Source organism: Dromiciops gliroides, chromosome 2 (assembly GCF_019393635.1).
Source record: "Dromiciops gliroides isolate mDroGli1 chromosome 2, mDroGli1.pri, whole genome shotgun sequence".
Lineage (NCBI taxonomy): Eukaryota > Metazoa > Chordata > Mammalia > Microbiotheria > Microbiotheriidae > Dromiciops > Dromiciops gliroides.
The window spans coordinates 246,337,686-246,359,732 of record NC_057862.1 but is presented as its reverse complement, the minus strand read 5'-3'; the positions used below and the strand labels follow the sequence as shown (position 1 = coordinate 246,359,732).

The window sequence follows — 22,047 nt, the reverse complement described above, 5'->3', positions numbered from 1 at the left end:
ATGTGAATCCCAAGTGGTCCAGATGGATTTGCAGGTTAATTCTATTATATTTAAAGGATAATTAAAATTTGTACAACCAAAAATTACTCTTTAAAAAGAAAAACTCTACCAGACTCTTTTTATATGAAAAAATATAGTTCTAACACCTAAGTTATTTAAGATTATAGGGGAAAGGGGCAGCTAGGTTGCACACTGGATAGAACAGCAGCCCTGGATTTAGGAGGACTTGAGTTCAAATCTGGCCTCAGACACTTGACACTAGCTATGTAACCCTGGGCAAGTCACTTAACCTCAATTGCCTCACACACACAAAAAGATTATAGGGAAAAAAGAAGAGAACCATGGACTATATTGATAAAGACTATTGGTAGCACTTTTATAATTACTTCAATTATATTTTGTGAAATTAAATTGTTTTAGATCTCTATATAAGGCTCTCTTAATTTAAATGTTTTATAATTTTGTAGATAATCCTCAATTTCTTTTAAATTCTCAGATTTGCTGGTATGTAATTTTGGTTAGTAGGTTCTGATCATTTTATTTTAAAATTTCTTGTGTGTGTTGACTTTTTTTTTTCAGTGTTAATTTCTGTTAATTTATTATTCCCCTTCCTTTTTGGTTTAATTAGTGATTTTTAGTTAACTTTGTTAGTCTTTTAAAAGAATTAGATATTGCTTTTGTTGATCATCTATAGTTTTTATTTTCTATCTTAGCTATTTCTCCTTTAATTTTGAAATTTTCGCCTTTTGTGTTTAAGTTCCTTTAATAATTTACTAATTTTCTAATTGTAAATTCAGTTCATTCTTCTTTTCTATTTTGCAAATATATTTTTTCAGGATTTTTTGAACTATTTTTACCCATATCCCAGAAATTTTGGTATGTTATCTTATTGTTATAATTTCCTTGTACTATAATCATTTTTATGATTTGTCCCTTGACCCACATATTATTTAGGATCTCATTATTAAATCTACTTAAGGTCTGTATCTTTTTCTTATGTTTTATTTATTAATTATTATTTGGTTGCATTGTGGTCAATTATATGTTTAGCACAGTTCCTGACCTGTTGTATTAGCTCTATAATTATTAACTATTATTATTTAGTATTTCTGACCTTTTTAAAAATCATGTTTTTTGTTTCCTTGCATATGGCCTTTTCAGGACCAAGGTTGCATATGGTTCTGAGAAATATATATGTTCTTTAATTGTCTCATTTAGGGGATTCCTTGTGTCGTTGATCTCTAAATTCTCCAAGATTTTGTTAAGTTTGTTATTTCCATTTTACTTTATTTTTCAATAGTATTTGTCTAAGTCTGAGAGAGAAATAAACAAAAATCACAGGTGCTGACTAAAAAACTTAAAAAGTAAAAAATGTAAAAGATTATTTTTTACAATTATTGTTATTATCTATATCCTTTTACAACTCAATACACTTTGCAAATTTGAATCCTAGGCCATTTGGTGTGTATATGTTAGATATTGATAATTTTTCATGTTTATGATACCTTTAAGTATAGTGCAGTTATTATCTTTTCTCTTGATACTGTGCCTTTTTCAGCTTTATCTGATAGCATAATTCTTCTCTTCTGCTTTGTTGAATCTCCTGACACATAGTTTTGTTCTAACCTCTCATTTTCATTATTTTTTAAGTCTTTTATTTGGTTAATTTTGTTTCATTCTCTTATTTTTATTCTATATTTCTCTTTGTTTCTAGATATATTTCTTGAATGAAATTATTGGTGTGCTTTGCTTTCATATCCCTTCTGTCACTCTCTTGCTTCCTTTGGTTTTTCAATCTATTCACATTTAGAATTATAATTTTAGATTTGTGTTTTCCTCCATTTATTTCATTTGTATTAATTTTTTTAAATCCTCATCCTCTTTTAGGTCAATATTTTGTTTCTGTGATTAGTGTTACTTATACTGCTTTGGTACTAGTCTAGTACCACAGACCCTCCCATGTCCTTCCACTCTTTTGACTACCTTAGATCAAATTCTTTGAATTTCATTAACTTGATATTTTAGTTAGTTAGTTTTTTGTCCCTCATCTTTCTCACCCAGTTAAGTTCATTATGGCCCTTCCTTTCCTTTTTTTTTTTTTGCGGGGCAATGGGGGTTAAGTGACTTGCTTGGGGTCACACAGCTAGTAAGTGTCAAGTGTCTGAGGTCGGATTTGAACTCAGGTACTCCTGAATCCAGGACCGATGCTTTATCCACTGTGCCACCTAGCTGCCCCCTCCTCCTTTCCTTTTAAAACTCTTATTTTTAATAACTTTTAAAACTGCTTTTGTGTTTAAAATTTTTCCTTTGCTTTGTCTTCCTAATTATTTCTCTTCCCTTTTAGTCTATTTTGAATTTTATTTTCTGTTTGTTTCTTGTTGCTGTTCCTTGTTTTCTGGAGATTCTGTAGTGTTGTCTTTCATCCCTTCACTTTCCTGTGCTTTGATTTATCTTTGAAGTTTCACTCATTATTTCTTCTGTTTTTAGTATTTTCTCTGTTGCTTTATCTGCTTGTGAGCTAGGTTTGTATTCAGACTTCCTTTCTCATGTTCCCCATCAATCACACTTTGGCTTCTCCATCTCTCCTGCAGGCCAGACTCCCAGGGTTGGTCTGCTAGGTGACTTCTACTGATTCAAAACGGGGTTCATAAGCATCAGTAGAACTGGGTCCATGCCCTGAGCAACATCGAGGGAGAAAGTACTGATCCCACATGGTTTTCCAGTACTTTTTTGTTTAGACCTGATACACTGCTTACCTCTAGCCTATGATTCTGAGAACCATACATAGCATACTTTTGACCTTTCAAATCCCTCCATTTACCTTCCTCCTTTCCTTCACAAGGCTGGGCAAAACTCTTGCCATTTCCTTCAGGATAAGTGTGGGGTTTGAACAGAAATACTGCTAAGGGGCTTGTCTGTACCTCGTTCCCCATTCACAAGCCTGTGAGTTTTCTTGTGCTTGCTGCAGTGGGCACATGAAAGCTGGGCATGAGGATCCTGGGAACTCTAATTATTAAATTTTTCTTGAGTTAACTTGTGAGGTTTTCACCTTGTATAGAAGGGTTCTCCTTATTGTCTAATAGAATTAGTTGCAATTGTAAAATATTCAATGTATAATTCCTTTCTTTTGAGGTTTTCAAGTGAGAGATTTATGGAAAGTATCTTCCCATTTGCTTTGCACATAATCTGACCTGATATACTAACTTATGTTTTCCTGGGACTCCAACACTTCATAGGAGAACTTCAGAGCAAAAGTTGGAGATTCTGAAGGACTCAACCACAATCCTATTGCTTTTTCCTCACTGAGACCTTCTGAATTGAATTCATAACTAGACAACTGAAAAGTTGCTTGACCTAGTTGCTAGCCATTACAGAATAACAGGGTTGGTAAGGACAAATGAAAAGAGATGCAGGTATTTATCCCCAGCCACAGAAGGACTCTTTAGGATGAGCACATTTTGTGTCTCCCATACAAGTGCCTAATTATCTAGTAAATGTTTTTGCATAGAAGGCAGATAATGGTATACTGAGCATCAGGAATATGTACTTAATGGCTCAATCCATCCTTTGACTGGAGTTTCTCACAGGGCACATGCATAGCATAGAATACACCAGATGGCCAAGTCAGGCCTTTTACTAAGGAAGAGTCAGCTCATATTAATTAAATCAAAACCTTAACATTAAATTTACTATGGTCCTATACAGGTGACCATGATCACATCTCAGATTGTGAATTAATTGATGGCATCATCTGAGAACTGCATAGTCAAGCATTATAAAGCTGCTGTCACCACACACACATCTCACCTCTTTGTTCCCAGATATTTATCATGAGAGCCCCCTCCATTATTTTTTATATTTTCTTTCTGTGAAATTGCCATTGTAAAATTAAAAAGAAGAGACTTTAGAGATTATTTATCATTGCTTCCTAACTTTACATTTGAAGAAACCAAGACCATAGACAGGTAAGTGACTTGTCCAAGGTCACAGAGGTAGAAATAGTACTGATTTGGTACTGAGTTCATTAATTACATAATGGATACTTTTTCTATTTATCAAGAGGTTCATATAGTATTTTAAAGGTTTTCTAGGTAAAAAGATCAAACATTTAGTGATTACCTATTTGCAGACACTGTGTAATCACTTTACAAATATTATCTCATTTGAACCTCACAACAACCCTATGAAGTAGGTGCTATTATTATCCCCATTTTGCAAATAAGACAACTGAGGCTGAGAGATTTCAAGTGACCTGCCCAGGGTCACACAGCTAAGTATCTGAGGCAGGATTGGAACTCAAGTTCTCCTGACTCCAAGTTCAACACTTTATCCACTGTGCCACATAGCTGCCACTTAGTAACAAAGTGATATTTGGCAAGTAATTTTATTTCTTCAAATCCCAGTTTCCACATTTCTAAAATAAGAATAATTATACTTACCTTGTTGTGTAGATGAATCTCCAACACTTAAATTGTTTCTGCAAGATTTTAAAAACTCATTCCCAGGGCAGCTAGGTGGCGCAGTGGATAGAGCACTGGCCCTGGAGTCAGGAGTACCTGAGTTCAAATCCGGCCTCAGACACTTAACACTTACTAGCTGTGTGACCGTGGGCAAGTCACTTAACCCCAATTGCCTCACTAAAAAAACCAACCAAACAAACAAAAAACTCATTCCCCTTATCCATGAATGACCAATGAAAAATGTAGTCTTTAAAGTTCTGATTATATAAACAAGACTGTTAGTAAACTGTTGGTTTGGCCAGGCTGTGATCATTAAAATGTTGTGATGTTTTGTTGGATCATTCTGGAGCCTAAGTGCTTTTAAATGTGTGTGTGTGTATGTGTGCATGCAGCGTTTCATTGTATTAAGTTGTGTGGATGAGCTAAATATACTATAATATAAAAATACAAAGCACGTATCTTTGAAAAAGTGGATTCTTTTCTACATGGAAATAGGCTTTTGTTGAAGTCTACGCTGAGATTTCTAAAGAATTATTATTTTAAATAATAAACGCCTGCCCTGTATGTTCAGAGATAGTGAATTTTGAATTGTGCCTCTATTTACTGTGATGATGATGGTGATGAAGATGCTGGTGCTAGCTCTGGCTTGAGCATAATAAAGTAAGGATAAAAGCAGGCTTGTGTCACATATAAAAGATAGGGTCCATTCCTCTGCCCATATTAGTTTGAAACATGTGAGTCAGGCTGCTTAGAGCTTCACATTTTCATTCAGCATAGCTTACTGCTTGCTTCTTACTTGACATGATGACAGTGAAATGGAGGGCCAAGTCTGATTTCAGCAGGTCACTGATTTCCCGATAGCTGCACATTTCCAACGCAGTTTGCCTCTGTCCTGTGTTGCTGTGGGGATGACTGATTAATTTACAATCTGAAGGCTTGGCTTCATAACTAAATATATTTTTTAAAAATGTCAGAGTAGCATAATTCCCCTATTTGTTTTTAGATAACTGTCAAAGTGATGAGAAAAGTATTTATTGGGGCATTGTTTATATATTTACTATATGCAAGTCTGAAGACATAATATTAAAGGAAATAATTTTTTAAATTTATTGCCTCATTTAGAAAATGAATTAACTCAAAAGTTTCCAGGATTTAGAATGTGTTCCAGGTTTCTTTCCCTTCATGAGAGGTGATGGCAGGAAGTCAGACTTATGGGGCTCCTACACACACAGACTTTTATCCAAACGTTACCCACATGCTTCAAAATGAACCCTATACCCTCTAATAATAAGCTTTGCCATTTAGTTTTAGAATCCCATACGCTGGTGTTTCTGGATAACAAAGCAATACTGACAGACCAGAGTATTTGTGCTTAGATTGATTTTGGGACCCATGCAAAATCTTCAATGACAAAGAAACCTTCAAGACAAATATTTTTAAATACTGGTACCAGAGCAAGAATTAGAACGTCATGAAAGCTCTGGCCAAATACTTTAATGATCAGTCATTCAAATATTTACTGAGTATAAACTGTTAATAGAGCATTGGTCTGAGGTATTATGGAGGGATTTAAAGGAAATAAGTTAGGGTCACTAATTTTGAAAAATTGCAATGTTTTTGAGTGAGAAACATGTGTCCATCAAGAATTACACATGAATTCAATGAAATTTAATTAAGCTTATGAACCTATTTTGTGCCAACACTATGTTATGGATTTGGTGAGATACTGGGCTTTACATATAATTTGGGTATGTTGGTATATGGAGGGTCATCCTGTAAAGCATGATAGATCTTCCCTGCCTGATTTCAGTTCTTTAAATATTTATATATCCCATATCTAGTTTCATGTTCCCATGTAGAAACTTGGGGACAATTGGTTTCTAGCCAGGATAATGCAGGAGTTGCTATGATAATGAAATGTCTTCTAATTGACTGGAAGACCTGATGACTCAGGGGTTGCTGAATCACACCTAAGGGTTCATACAAAATATGCTGCCTAGAGGGGCAGCTAGGTGCTGCAGTGGATAGACCACCAGCCCTGGAGCCAGGAGGACCTGAGTTCAAATCTGTCCTCAGACACTTGACACTTACTAGCTGTGTGACCCTGGGCAAGTCACTTTACCCTCATTGCCCCACAAAAAACAAACAAATAAAATATGCAACCTGCCCATCTCTCTCTCTCTCTCTCTCTCTCTCTCTCTCTCTCTCTCTCTCTCTCTCTCTCTCTCTCTCTCTCTTTCTGTCTCTGTGTCTTTCTCTTCCTTTGTGGACACAAGAAGGCAGGACTATACTTCACTGCCTCAAAAAGCCAGGTTGGGGGAAGAATGGCTTTCTAAACTTCTAACTGGCTATGGCAGTTGTGAAGACATGGCTACATTTGTCTCTGGTGGTTGTTCCCTGCCCCCCCCCATATTAGGCAAACAAAAGTTCTAATATAGATATGTCCAGGTAGCAGATTTGTGAATTCAGACAATCCAGAGATTGTGCCAGAGTTCCCATTTTAAGTAACTAGAGAGAGTAGCAGTAGCCATAGGAGTTGGGAAGTGACCAAATATCAACCCTGAGATGGATGTGCACAGGCAGCGACTTTGTGGCCATTTCAAGGTATGAAGAGTTTGCAGAGCAACACCTGGAACCTTATCTTTCCTAGCACCTGAGAATAAATGGAAGAAAGAGTACTAGCAGCAGCTGAGCAGTCTGGTGCAGCAGAGAAGTCTCGGCAGTGGATCAGCCCATCTAGCAGAGTTGCCATGTTCTGCAAAGAACCACTCTAGCAAGGCAACTCAGGAAACACTAATACAACACTCTCCAACAAACTTCATGAAGACTCCACAAAGAAGAGAAAGGACTTCTAGGGCCAGGCAGCATATCTTTGCCACACATGTTCTTTGTCTGTGTGCTGTGCTACCATTGCACTCCAACTTTAAAGCTCCTTCCCCTTGGTTGCCTTTTAAGAGCAAGGAGAGTGTTCTGATTTTTTTCTGGGGATTTTTTGTTAACTACTGTTCATACTATACTTTTTTTCTCTGTTTAGAATTTTCTTTTCCAAATTACATGTAAAAAACAAATTTTGACATCAATTTTTTTAAACTTTGTTTTCCAACTTCTCTTACTCCCTTCCCATCCCCACCCCAAGAACTCAAGCAATTTAATATAAATTATACATAAGTAGTCATGGAAAACATTTCTACATTGGATAGGTTGTGAGAGAAAACAGATAAAAACAAAACTTCATATTAAGGAACTGTCACAAAATGTGTTTCAGTCTGTTTTCAGATACCATCAGTTCTTTCTCTCTAGATGGATTGCAATTTTCATAAGTTCTTCAGAGTTACATTGGATCATTGCTTTGATGAAAATAACCACGTGCTTCCCAGAAGATCAGTGTACACTAATGTTGTTATTTTGTATATAGTACATTTATCTCTGCTTCAGTTTGTATAGGTCTTTCCAGGTTTTTCTGATAGCATCCTGCTCATCATAAGTTTTATATAATACCTTAAACTTGACAAAGAATTTTCTTCACAATAGCCCAGCAGGGCAGGTACCATATGTTTTGCCTTTGTAGTCAATCATCATAACTATTTCCCTCCATCCTATTCCCTTCCAATGATATTTACTCAATTTTTCTATCTTATTTTGCCCTATTCCTCTTCAAAAGTGTTTTGCTACTGACTGCCCCCTCCCCAGCTCTACCCTCCCTTCATTCACCCTTCCCTGCTTATCTTCTTTCCCTCCTACTTTCCTCTAGGGTTAAATAGATTACTCCTCCCAATTTGGTGTGTATGCTATTTCCTCCTTGAGCTCACTCTGATGAGGTTAAGGTCTTTGAGCTAATTCTGTTTTCTAAATTTTTCTTCCTCCCTCCCTCCTCAGCTCTCCTTATGAAATCAATCAATTCAATATATATCATACATGTGCTGTTATGCAGAACATCTTCACCTTCCTTGAAAGTGTTTTGCTTTTTACAGCTCCCATTCCCCAAACTTCCCTTCCCTCCTTCCCCTCTTCTCCCCACCCCTTATCTCCTTCTCCTCCCACTTTTTCTCAGGACAAAAATATATTACTATACCCACTTGAGTATGTATGTTATTCCCTCTTTGAATCAATTCTGATAATAGAAAGGTTCATTCACTCCCCCACTCCTTCCCCCTCTTCCCCTCCCCTCCATAAGCCTCTTTTTTGTTTCCTTCATGTCAGCTACCTTTCCCCAGTCCACCTCTCCCCTTCCCCCTCCCCTATTCTATTCCTCCTACCCCTCAATCCTATTTTAAAGATGTCATCATGGGTTAGCTAGGTGGCACAGTGGACAAAGCACCAGCCCTGGAACCAGGAGGCCCAGAGCCCAAATCTGGCCCCAGACATAAGACACCCCACCCTGTTTGCTCCACAAAGAATAAGGATACACACAAAAAAAACATACTTTATAAATACCATCCCTTTATATTCAGTTCAGATGGGTGTCTTCTGTGAATTCCTTACTGAAAAAGTTCTTATGAGTTGTGTCAAGATAATGGAATGTGGTAGATGATGAGATTTAGCAGATACTCAGGGGCCCACCTGGAGATTGATCTAAACTCATTGAATTGGGGAAGAGTGACTGACTGCTGACTGGCTTACTAGATTGTAAGTACTTCTGGCTGGTACTTAAGGGTACTTAAGAAGGTATTGTTCTCAGAAGCTAAAAATGGTGAACTTTACATTGAGACCACCTTCGGGTCCAGTGAACCAATGAATTTGAATGATGTTAGCCAATCAGCTTGAAGAACCTCCAATTTCTGGGAGGGGAAGATGAAGGAGGAAGCAAACGCTGGCGAGAGTGTGCTCTCTCTTTTGGTGCGAGACTTTGGTGTGGTGGCAGAGAACTTCAGAAGTGAGAGGTTGGGGCAGATAGGTGGCACAGTGGATAGAGCACCAGCCCTGGATTCAGGAGGACCCGAGTTCAAATCCGACCTCAGACACTTAACACTTACTAGCTGTGTGACCCTGGGCAAGTCACTTAACCCCAATTGCCCCACAAAAAGAAAAGTGAGAAGTTTAAGAAGGCGAGGATTTCCAGGCTATAAGAAATCTGTTTTCAATCTTTCTCTTTCTTTTACTGTCTTTCAATAAACTCTTAAAAAACCTAAACTCGTTTATCAGTGATTTTAGTCAGTTTCCCCCCAAAACTGGGGGGACAGATTAGAACTCACATTCAGAATTTTAAATTACACAAGTTGGAAGTATTATTTTCTCATATATGAACGTAAACAGTTTAACCTTTTAATGTCCCTCATGATTTCTTTTTCCTGTTTATATTTTTTTGATTCTCCAGGGTCTTGTATTTGAAAGTCAGTTTTGCTGGGTACATGATTCTTGGCTGTAGTCCCAGTTCCTTTGCCCTCTGGAATATCATATTCCATGCTCTCCAGTCCTTTAATGTAGATGCTATTAGATCTTGTTTTATCCTTATTGTAGTCCCACGGTATTTGAATTCCTTTTTTCTAGCTGCTTGCAATATTTTCTCCTTGACCTGGGATCTTTGGAATTTGGCTATAATATTCCTGGAGGTTTTCCTTTTGGGATCTCTTCCAGGAGGTGATTGGTGGATTCTTTGAATTTATATTTTACCTTCTGCTTCTAGAATATCAGGGCAATTTCCCCTGACAATCTCTTGGAAGATGCTGTCTAAACTTTTACTTTGGTCATGGTTTTCAGGTAGTCCAGTGATTTTCAAATTGTCTCTCCTGGACCTATTTTTCTGGTCAGCTATTTTCCCAAGGAGATATTTCATATTGACCTCTATTTTTTTTATAAATTTGGATTTTCTTTATTGTGTCTTGGTTTCTCATAAAGTCACTAGCTTCTATTTGTTCAATCCTAATTCTTAGGCAATAATATTCTTCAGAGAGTTTTGCATCTCTTTTCCATTTGGCTTTTCAAGCTGTTGACTTTTTTTTTATGATTCTTCTGCATCACTCTCATTTCTCTTTCCATTCTTTCCTCTACCTCACTAAATCTTCCTTCTATCTCTCCTACTTTCTCTTCAAAGTCCCTTTTGAGTGCTTCCATGGCCTGAGACCAATTCCTATTTTTCTTGGAAGCTTTTGATGAAGGTGCCATGAGGTTGTTATCCTATTCTGAGGGTGTCCTTCAATCTTCCTTATTGCTAAAGAAAATTTCAATAGTTCTCATCTTTCTTTGCTTACTCTTCTTGTCATCTTTTACTTGACTTTTAACTCCCTCTTACATTTGGGCCCTACTTCCAAGCTATATTGTGCCAAGCTTCAGAGGATCCCAGGTGTTTTGGTTTGAGGGAGGGCAGGTTTTTCTCTCACCTGGCCTGTTCTCTGGTTTGAAGATAACCTCAAGCTAACTTGCTAATTAACCAGCCAGCAGAACTTTGTGTGCTGTGGTGGTTCTTAGCTTCTGATGAGTCTGAACCCGTCCCCCACCTGGGCCTCCTGATGCTCAAGATTTCTTCCTGGTTCCCTACTGGGGTGGGAGAGCCGAATTCTTCCTTTAGGTTCCATAGACACCTCTATATTCCCCTCCCTCCCCCCACCCAGTCTTTCAGCCCTCTCACCCGACTGTAAGTTTACTTCCAGAAGACACTGGTGCTACAGCTCATTTGGAGGCTTGGGGGTAAGTTCCTCTGGCGCAGCATGCCTGGGGTCTGCAATTGAAGGGTTGGCCTCTTCTTACAATCCAGCATGGCCCCATTTAATCTGTCTTTGGCTGGAAAAAATAATCTTAGCCCATTTTTTTTTGTGGGTTTTGCTGCTCCAGAGGTTGTTTTATTGCTCTTTTGGGTGGGGGGTAGTTGTGTCAGGTGCTCTGTACATTTAATGTCTTTCCTTTGCCATTTTGGTTCTGCCCCCTATATTCATGCTATACTCTATCAGTAAATACCCTTTCAAAAAGTTAATGGAATCAAGTAGTTTATTGTTAGTGGAAAGCAGACTAGTGGGAGCTTTTGAATGAAATTTTTAAAAACTTTAGTCCTTCAGGGTTACCCCGTGAACCTCGAGGAAAGTAAGTCAGCTTCCCTCTGATGATCCCAGACAATGAGTATGAATTCAAGTTGGGGAGTGAGCCCTAGAAGGGGTGCTCAATTGCTGTTCTCATGGAGAAGTCAAGTAAAGGGATGGTAGTTGTACAAGATACTTATAATATGAAAATAATATGCATTCATCAAAGAATCTATTTTATGGAGTACAGCCTATTTATAGTCAAATAGAGAGCTTTTTCTTAAGAAAGTGAGATTGGGGGGCAGCTAGATGGCACAGTGGATAGAACACCAGCCCTGGAGTCAGGAGTACCTGAGTTCAAATCCGGCCTCAGACACTTAACACTTACTAGCTGTGTGACCCTGGGCAAGTCACTTAACCCCAATTGCCTCACTAAATTAAAAAAAAAAAAAAGAAAGTGAGATTGTTGCAAATGGTTGTCCTCAAGATTTGGTTAGTCCAGAGGCATAGGTGCATTAAAAGCTCAGCCTACGGAGAACTGATGTTCCTGAGATTTGGCAGAATTTCCACTAGTTTACAGGATGTCTTTTTGATCTGGAGTTTGTGCTTGGCAAATGCAAAGGTAGAGGGGGATGAAATTTATTTTCGTAATTATGTAATTTTTAATCTGTTATTAAAATGATTATTGTGTTGTATTTTGTGGTCCAAAAGGTTTTGTTGCATCCTAATTGCAACCCTGAACAACAGGACTAGCCTGAGCTTGGTCTGGCCCAGAACATTGAATAAAGCCTGAGTCTCTAATGAACTTGGTATATTTGGGGTTCAGTGAGGGATTACTTTGGCTGGATTGGAAGGTTCATATTAGAGAATAGTGGAAGATAAATGTGTATAGAAAAAATAGTATTATATAATGGATGGTCTCTAAAACAAGGATGGGGCAGCTAGGTGGTGCAGTGGATAGAGAACAAGCCTTGGAGTCAGGAGGCCCTGAGTTCAAAATATGGACTCAGACACTTGACACTTACTTTACTAGCTGTGTGACCCTTGGCAAGTCACTTAACCCCAATTGCCTCACCAAAAAAAAATGTATCTAAAACAAGGATGAGTTTGGACTCCATCCTATACTTATCCTAAGTTTTTAGAGTATAAAGAATCACTTTAAATTTTTTAAAAAATGTGTTCTGTTAAAATGCATGTGCATCATGGTCCATAAAGAAATTCAAGCCCACATTACCCTTATAATCTCTTTCCTGGACCATTGAAAGTCTCCTAATTGGTTTCCCTCCTTCAAATCCCACCCTACTCCAATCTATCCTCCACAGAACTACTAAAGAAATTTTTAAAAATCAAAGGTCTGACCATGTTACTCTTCTACTAAATAAATCTCAATGTCTCCCTATTAACTTTAGTATCAAATATAAAGATATGTTGGGCTTTTATAGCCCTTTACAACCTGACCCCAATCTATCATTCCAGCCTTATTATGTCTTATTACTTTTCATTCTTTAGTCCAGCCAATTTGGTTTTTTTGTTCCTTATACTTGACATTCTGTTTCCCATCTCCTTGTCTTTGAACAGGTTATCCACTATGGAATGAATTCCTTCTTTACCTCTACCTTTTACAATCCATTCTTTCATTCAAAACTCTGCTCAGTTGTCACCTTTTGCATGAAGCATTTCCTACAAGCTTCCTACAGCTTCTAGTTCCCTTTCCCAATTGTCTTATGTGTATGTGTGTGTATGTATGTAAATATATATACACACATAACACATACATGCATGCCATCCATAATATATATTCTATAAAATATGTATATACATATGCATATTCTATATATTTATATATGTGTATATTGCCTCCTCTTTCCTATGATAGAATGTAAGCTCTTAGAGGAAGGAGATATTTTATTTTTGTCTTTCTATCTCCAATACCTAGAATGGTGCCTGGCATCAAATCATATTTACTAAATGCTAATTAATTGAGTGATTGATTCAAAAGCTCTTTGTAGTGACCCTATTGCTAAGTAGGGAGTCCGTGCTTCACAGGTTAGAAATCACTTCATGTAGAGGATTAGGAATTATTGACTATTTTTAAAATATTGCAATAGAATATTGTTTTAGGAAGATTATTCTGGCAATTATGTGCAAGAAGGATTGGCAGGGAAGAAACTGGACATAGTTAGACTAGATAGGATACAACACCTAGTCTTTAAAATAAAAGGATAAGCATGATGTATAATTTGTATCTTCACTATAAATATAATGTCTTTTTTCCTAGTACCAAGATAAACCTTCTGATGTGTAAATTTCCTTTGTGGGGAAAGCTATATCATTAAATCAATAAATGTGGCTGATAACAGAGGTATCAATCCAGACACCATGATGTATGCTAGATAGCTGGTGGATTTTTTTTTGGGGGGGAGGAGGGAACCTTATGATCTCATTGGTCTAATGATCTAATTTTGGTCTGTGATTTCATTGATATAGAAGTTCCCAATGAGTAAATGCCTTCTACCAATTTGTACTTACAACTATTCTGCAATTTATATTCTTAGAGAGTTAGCTGGGGGCGTGAGAGATAAGTGATTTATCTAGGGTTACACCAATTATGTGTAAGAGGCAAGACTTTAACGAATGTTTTTCTTACTCCAAGACCAGTCATTTACTCACATTCTGTATTTTGGTTTATGGATCTCCTACCTTTTAAAAAATAATACTTTCTCTTTAGGATTCTATTAGAAAGCTATGATTATTACAGCTATTCCATTTCTTTTGACTGAGATATCACTATGAATTTCACCTTTGAGTCATTAAAAAATCTGCTCTAGTCTTTTTTTCCAGGAAGTCCTAAAACTAATAAAAACTCTTTCTTTTCAGGTACCTCTAGGTCATCTGTCATCAGATGCAAACCAGGAGCCAACTGCCCCAATTCACACAGTAGCATTGTTAGGCAGCTGTCCCCTTTGTCTTGTGCTGAAGATTCTGCAGCCCCCATTCTTGAACTTCAGAACCGAGGTTCCTCTGGAGTTTGTGGACACAGCAGAGGGGAAAGACAGAACAGATCAGGTAGGCATGTAAACTGCTCTTAAAATGTCAATGTGTCTTTGTGACAAATGTTCTTATTTATCCATCTGTGAAAGATGTCACCCTAGATGCAGAATGTGGAGGAACTACCATAGTCCTTTGAACAATCAAACAATACAGGAGCATTTGGGAAATAGGAGACAGAGAAAGAAGGGCTGTCTATGCATATGATCCAGAAGGAAGATTGTCTAGTAGCTGATAAAGTAGATACTGCCACAGAAAACCTTAAAGATTATTAAATACAGACATCTAATAAATAATTATTTCCCCCCTTTTCAGGCTACTGGAGAGCTCCTTTAGTATTCTAAGGAATAGCTTAAGCATATCACACTCTTGGTTCTTAGAAAGACATTTTTTATAAGTAAAAATAATAAAAGACAAGAATGAATTAATTGGAAATTGTTGTTCACCCTTCTCTGGACCTCATCAACGGTAGTGTAAATACAGAGAGTAATCAGGGTACACTAGATCGGTGGCAGAATGGGTGGGGGATATGTGAAGTGGAGACCAGGGTAATGAAGATGAGGAATCGGCGGGAAGCAGAATTGGCACATAGGTTATATTATATTGTGCTGGGCTTACAGAACATGAATCTTGATTTCCCACTTGGTGTCAGAGTTCAAATCCTGCTAGACATAATTCTGTGACTGTGGATAAGCTATTTAAATTCATAAAGCCTCAGCTTCCTCCTCTGTGTAATGGAAATGATAAAACTCATAGTTCCTACCTCACAGGGTTGTTGTTAGAAAAGCAATTTGCACATACTTTTCAATGCTATATTAATGTGAGTTTCTATAATTATTTCTTAGTTCTGGTTCCTAATATCATTTTGTAGAGTTTCTAAGAAGTTAGTCAATTAAGATTTATTAAATATTTACTATGTGTGTGGGGTACTGTGCTAAGGGCTGGGAATGCAAAGAACCACAACTGACAGTCTCTGTTCTTGAAGAGTTCACAATCTCATGGAGGAGACAATATGTAAAAACAATGTACAAACAAGCTATGTTCAGACATCATAGGGCATTGAATTCAGAGTTAGAAAGACCTTTGTTCAAATCCAGTCTCATTAGGTTTGTGATCCTGCATAAGTCATTTGCTCTCTCTATGCCTCAATTTCATTATCTGTAAAGAGTTTGTTGGTCTCACTAGCCTCTAAAATCCATTCTACCTCATAATCTATGATCCTGGACTCATGACTCAGCCCTCTCTCTAATCACCCAATCCATTAGATCCTTCTTGTCTTCCTTTTGCTTCGAAATGGTCAGCTATTTCAACTATATTCTGTCTATCCTAGTAAAACCCCTCATGACCTTGACCTTCTGTTATATCCGGGGGGGGGGTAAATTCCACAATATATGATTTTTGTGCCCTCATTCTTGGGCCTCCAAGCTATTAAAAGTCACATTTTTTTTCTACTTCAAATTTATAATCTCTCAGTATTACTCAATAATCCTTTTGTTTTTTTATAGAAGTTTCCCACAATAGCTATTCCAGTGCTTTAAAAAAATTTGTTTGTTTTTTGTTTTTTTGAAGGGCAATGAGGGTTAAGTGACTTACCCAGGGTCACACAGCTAGTTAAGTGTCAAGTGTCTGAGGCTGGATTTGAACTCAGGTCCTCCTGAATCCAAGGCCAGTGCTTTATCCACTGTGCCACCTAGCTGCCCCATGCTTTTAAAATTTAAAGTCAAATTCCATTTCTTTTTGTTCACTTCAAACAGATTAACCTTAACTTGCTTTACTGAGATCAAGACTATCTAATATGAACTTTCTCAACTTTCCTTCTTTTCACCTCAAAACTTTTCCTTTTTTCCACCTATCTTCTCTTTTTATATTAAGTACTCTGGTTAATATAGATCTTCTTTGAATGAGTGAATGAATGCAAAAATACTTATTAAGTACTTTCCATGTATAAAGTATTTTGCTAAGTGCTAGAGATACAAATAGGAAAGCAGAAAACATGTCTGTTCTCATGTCGCATATTCTAATAGGGAGAAGCAACAAATAATAAGAGGTTTCAGCTGCAAGTCATATGAAAAGGCTCCAAAGTCCTTAGGGTACAGTGGCACAACTGATGGCAATGTCTGTTTATGTTGAACCATTTGACAGTGTCAGGGATTTTGTTAGTATGAACCTTTTTTCCTGGTCATAAGTAGCTTTGGCTGCTGAAGAAGCAATGGCCAAAACACCTGCTGGAGCAGGTCAGGTCACATCTCCACAACAGTTGTTTCCCTAGATAAAGGTGCCAGGATCTGGAATGGAAATAGGACCGTGATTTGGGCGATGTTGCTATTCCTGGGGCTCTGTGGGCTTATCTGATTATTGGTGGCAGTTAATCATCAGTTTATGTGGTCCATGATCAAGGATGTCAGACCCCTTCTCCACAGATGTTGCTCCCTTTGATGATGCCTATGGGAGTCCGGGGTGGAAGCAGGGATGCTGATCCAAGTAACCCTGCTATTCTCAGAGTTCTTGGGTTCAAAGATCATGGGCTATTAAAGGTCTTAGAGGAGATGATGGTTGAGGTGGTGGTGGTAGTGGTTTGATTCACCTAGCTTGTGGGCCAGGAAAATCTTAGTTCAAATTCCCACCTCTAAGTATGTTTATACTAAATGAATGCCTACTCTGATGCCTTGGCATGGAGATGGCCTCTGGATTCTGAAAGGTTATGCCAGAAATGTGCAGTCTCCAGCAAGTCCTGCAATAGATTGTATTTTTAAAAAATATCTAAGTTCAGAGATTTTTCACCAGGTTTGCACCAAATGATGAATGTTTCTTTTATGACAGTTTCAGAAGACCATCTAACACTGATTGCCTCCATTTACTTCCTCACCACCAACTCCGCAATTCCCTGTAATCTGGCTTCTGACTTCACCAATCCACTACTCACTAGAATCTACTCTCAATGATTGCCAACAACTATATGATCACAAAATCCAGTTACTATTTTTCAGTCTTCATTTTCCTTGACTCCTCAGCAATATTTAATATAATTGAACATCTGTTCCTCCTTGACACACTCTACTCACTTTCCTTCCATGATAGTATGTTTTTGTGGTTGTCTTCCTTCCTCTTTGACTGCTCTGTTTTTGCTTTATTACCCCCAGGGGATAGATGCTTTTATGATCTCCATTTTACAGATGAGAAAACTGAGGTGAATAGAGGTTAAATGACTAGCCCAGGATCACACATCTAGTATGTATCTGAGAAAGGATTTGAAATTTGGCCTTCCTAACTCAAAGTCCAACAGTATCCAATATGCAACCTAGCTTCTTCTTCCCATCTTGCTGCTCACCATAGATCTAAAACAAGAATGGAAGCATAACTATCCACCAATTTTCAATTCATCTACATAATTGAAAGGATTGAAGCACAGTTGTTGATTTATTTTCCCCAAATCACTTTCAGTCAATCTAGAATCCTCCTGATGGCTGGTAAGATTATTTATAATCCACTCACATTCTTAGATAATCAATTAAATAATCATTTTTTCTTCTCCCAAAGAAAGGAGAAAATACTCATAAAATGTAATGTTACAATTGTACCTATAACTAAAGAAAAATAATAATGCAAGGTCAAAGGTCACAAATAACACGCCTCTTTGTTACATTCTCATAGTACTCTTTTGGTACCTCACTTCTTCCATTCTTAATTGTATTGTATTTATTAGTATAAATGTCTTATTTTTCCTACTAAATCTTGAGGCACTTGAGAGCAGAGACCATGTGACCTAAGAAATGGTTCTATCGGGGCAGCTAGGTGGCTCAGTGGATAGAGTACTGGCCATGGATTCAGGAGGACCTGAGTTAAATCCAGCCTCATACCCTTAACACTTACTAGCTGTGTGACCCTGGGCAAGTCACTCAATCCCAATTGCCTCACCAAAAAAAAAAAGATAGATCTTTTGTAAAATTATGGGAGTCATTCAGATGACCTTTAAGGTTTGTGAGAGCTCTTAATATGACTTAGACAAACACTTTAGTTGGTTGTGACCTGACATTGATTAGAACAATGAACAATCTGTCCTTATAGTCCTCTTGATTTGAGAAAAAGTAGGTAGGTGGTCAAAAGTGAACAGCATCCATACATTATGCCATGCATAATAATCTCTAAATGGATCAATGATTGAAATATTTTAAATGATTTTTTAAGCTGAAAGAAAAGCAATAATATTTATCATTAACTTTGGTGAGTACCAAATAACACCATAAAAATGAAATAGATTATGTCTGAACCACTTAAATAATAAATGATAGTAAAAAATAGAAAATGGACGACAGAAATATTTATCACTGGCTATAATAATTATACAGAGAAGCTTAATGAAATCTATTGACATAAAAAAGTTCCAAACAAGCTCAGAAAGTAGCTTCATCAGCAAACATCTGACCGTTGCAAAGCAGAAAGTGGTGACAGCTAAAGCCAACACCATGTTAGAATACCTAATCATTTGCAAAATCTTATAAGGAAGGATGTTGTAGGATTATAATTAATATCGCTCAAAAAATGAAAAGAAAGTTAAGCAAAATATCCAAGCCAGAAAAGTTAACCCCACAGGCATCTAAGGATGAAAATAGGAGTGTAACAAACAAAAAAGGAAAATATTTGTAAAAATCATCATAAGGAACTTTTTCTGCATGGTAGAATGGATGCATGGATGGTAGAGTCATCATAATCGGACCCTAACACTGTCATCCCAGTGGTGATTAAAAGAGGGTAAAAATGACAAGAAAAAGAAAAAAGACAAGAAAAGCATAGACAAAATATGTTGGTGTTGAGGATCAGCACACAATATCACAAGTAGGGGAAGATACTCAAGATGTGGAAAAAAAATTGGGCCTATTTTTTTTTTTTGGCGAGGCAATTGAGGTTAAGTGACTTGCCCAGGGTCACACAGCTAGGAAGTGTCAAGTGTCTGAGGCTGGATTTGAACTCAGGTCCTCCTGAATCCAAGGCCGGTGCTGTATCCACTGCACCACCTAGCTGCCCCAAGGGCCTATTTAATACTGAAAAAGATGACTAACTCATTAACCTATATAACTTCTGCCCCATCTATACCATCTTTATGAGTAATCTACACATAATTCAAGAACATTCTCAGTGAGGGTATTTGTAAAAAATAAGTGGACTTACTTTCACAAATTAAATTTAATCATGGGGCACATCTTTTACCACTTTGCCATTGATTACAAGTTGCAGAGAATACACAATCTTCTTGTGTTTTTTTTTTTTTTGATTATGAAGAAGCATTTGATTTGTTGGAACAAAAGGCCACCTTTAGGATTTCTCGTCCATTAAGGTCTCTCACCTTCATCCATCAAATCATTCAATATTACTTAAAAGATATAATAATAGAAATAAACCTATTCAAGGACCTTCTGATTATATACAAAAGGGAAGATATAAAATGGGGCGATATATGCTCAGCAAAAGTATTCACCATTGCCCAGCACAGAGGAAAAATAACGAGGGATTCCTTGTGCATGGTGAAGTCCTCAGATGCATTTCTTTGTGGATGACATTTTCTAGATGGCATCAGGTTCCAGAACACTGCAAAGCCTCCTGCAAAGGAACTCTAACTACTCAAAAAATAATTTGGGCTGATTATTCATGCAAGAAATATTAATTGTGTATAAAATATTCATTTCCCAGACTAAAACATGTATTTGGCTGGAGAACCTGTGAAGTTTGTCCAACAGTATTTATCTCTGGGACTGACATTACAGATGGACAATGAGTTGGGTCCGGAGGAGGCAAGGGGACTGAATTGCTTTGAGGAACCTGTAAAGCTCCTTTTTTCACCCTAAGCTTCCCATAAAAGCAAAAGCTCATCTCAGCAATGCTACTGGAAGTGAGATATGGAATACAAAAGCTTCTGAAAAAATAAAAATGATTCTTACACAGAGAACACTGGAGATGTTCATGGTGGGTATGAACTGGTGGCCACACATAATCCACAAGGAACTCTGAGAAAGAACAGGAGTAAAAGGTGTCAGCAAGGAAATATATCATAGGAAGAGAAGACAGTGAAGGATTGAAGTTGGACAGACAAAATGCATCCCTGTTATCTGTGTGGTGGCAAAATAAAGTGAGGAGGGCCCCTAGCACATTGGGTGTATCCCTTGTGGAAAACTTAAAAGAAAACATTATTCCAGAACTAGCCTAACCTAGACTAGCCCAATGATTCAAGTTAGGATGTCAAATTGCAATGCAGCACATAGAGACCAGAAAATGCAATTAAAAAACAAGTTTGCTCTTCACAAGAAATTAAAATAATATAGCTTTCAAATGAGAAATCATAGAAACAATCATCATTTCTACAGTAACTCAGGCAACCAGCCACAGAAAAGCAGGAAAGCATTGCTGGTATGCAGGTGGAGCTCTAATAAAACTTCTTGCTCCAATTCCCCTTAGGCTATTTTTTTAATATTCATGTGACAAAGAAGACAAACAGCCTCCCTGCACCTTAAAGGACCAGCATCCAGGTATGTAGGGCATTAGATGAGGCCCCTGAGGAAGGAAGGGAAGGAATAGGTAAGGAGTAAAAGTGCAAAGGAATGGAGATGGAGGAAGCTCTAGACCTGCCAAGACAGTCATGGGAGTATTAATATGCTCCTGCCCATAATGGTGTAGTATGGCTCTCCTCCACAGAAATAGCCACAATGTCCCATCTACTCATAGCAACAAAGGAGGCCAGCTCCTCACCATGATGACTGATGGCAAATTGAACTATTTCTATTCCCCACTTCTTAGGCTGGGTATGACTAGCAATTGTTTCTAAGTGTGCTCCTTATTCTACTTTAAATTGTGTTTTACAGAACTGCTTTCTCTTTTTAAATAGACTTTTTTGTGCCCATTGCTACTTGTTGCCTTACCTTCTTTGCTACTTACATAGTAAATGTGATGAGGAATACTTAAGGATGAAATTGTGAACACACACACAGGGAGTCCAACGAAGAAAGTCTAGTGTGTGACAAAGGAACTTAGGTTTTATTTTTCTACCTGTATATCTATCCATCCATTTATTTGTTTTATTAATCTATGTTTAAGACTAAGTCTTCTGATCTTGCCCACACTGAAAGGAAAAAGGCTACTCACAGATGTGATCCCACTACCAATTTATATGGGAGCTTTGACCTTCTCTATTTCCAACCTGAGTTTGCTTCACCTTGGTCATCCTGGAGACTCCCTGCTTCTGGGCTAAACTAAGTTTGTACACCCAATTGACATAGCCAACTGCAGCTCAGAATTCTAGAAATCTGAGCCTCAGAATCCCTGGAAAAGGAAAAACAGATAGAAGCCACCATATTCATCCTATTTGGATTTTTTTTTTTGGTGGGGCAATGAGGGTTAAGTGACTTGCCTAGGGTCACACAGCTAGTTTCAAGTGTCCGAGGCCAGATTTGAACTCAGGTCCTCTTGAATCCATGGCCAGTGCTTTATCCACTGTGCCATCTAGCTACCCCTATCCGGTTCTACTTTGATTTTAAAGAGAAATGTAGAGAAGATAGAAGCAAGGTAAAGTAATTGAATATGAATTTGAGGAAGGCACCATC

General features: G+C 37.6%; 1 protein-coding gene across 1 annotated transcript in view; it reads left to right on the top strand.

Annotated features, from left to right (window-relative positions):
* Positions 1 to 22,047, top strand: part of SLC35F4 (solute carrier family 35 member F4) — a 293,627-nt gene that overhangs the window by 201,779 nt on the left and 69,801 nt on the right. The window contains exon 2 of the mRNA XM_043985476.1: positions 14,288 to 14,476. Coding sequence (XP_043841411.1) covers positions 14,288 to 14,476 — 189 coding nt within the window. The remainder of the gene's footprint in view (positions 1 to 14,287; positions 14,477 to 22,047) is intronic.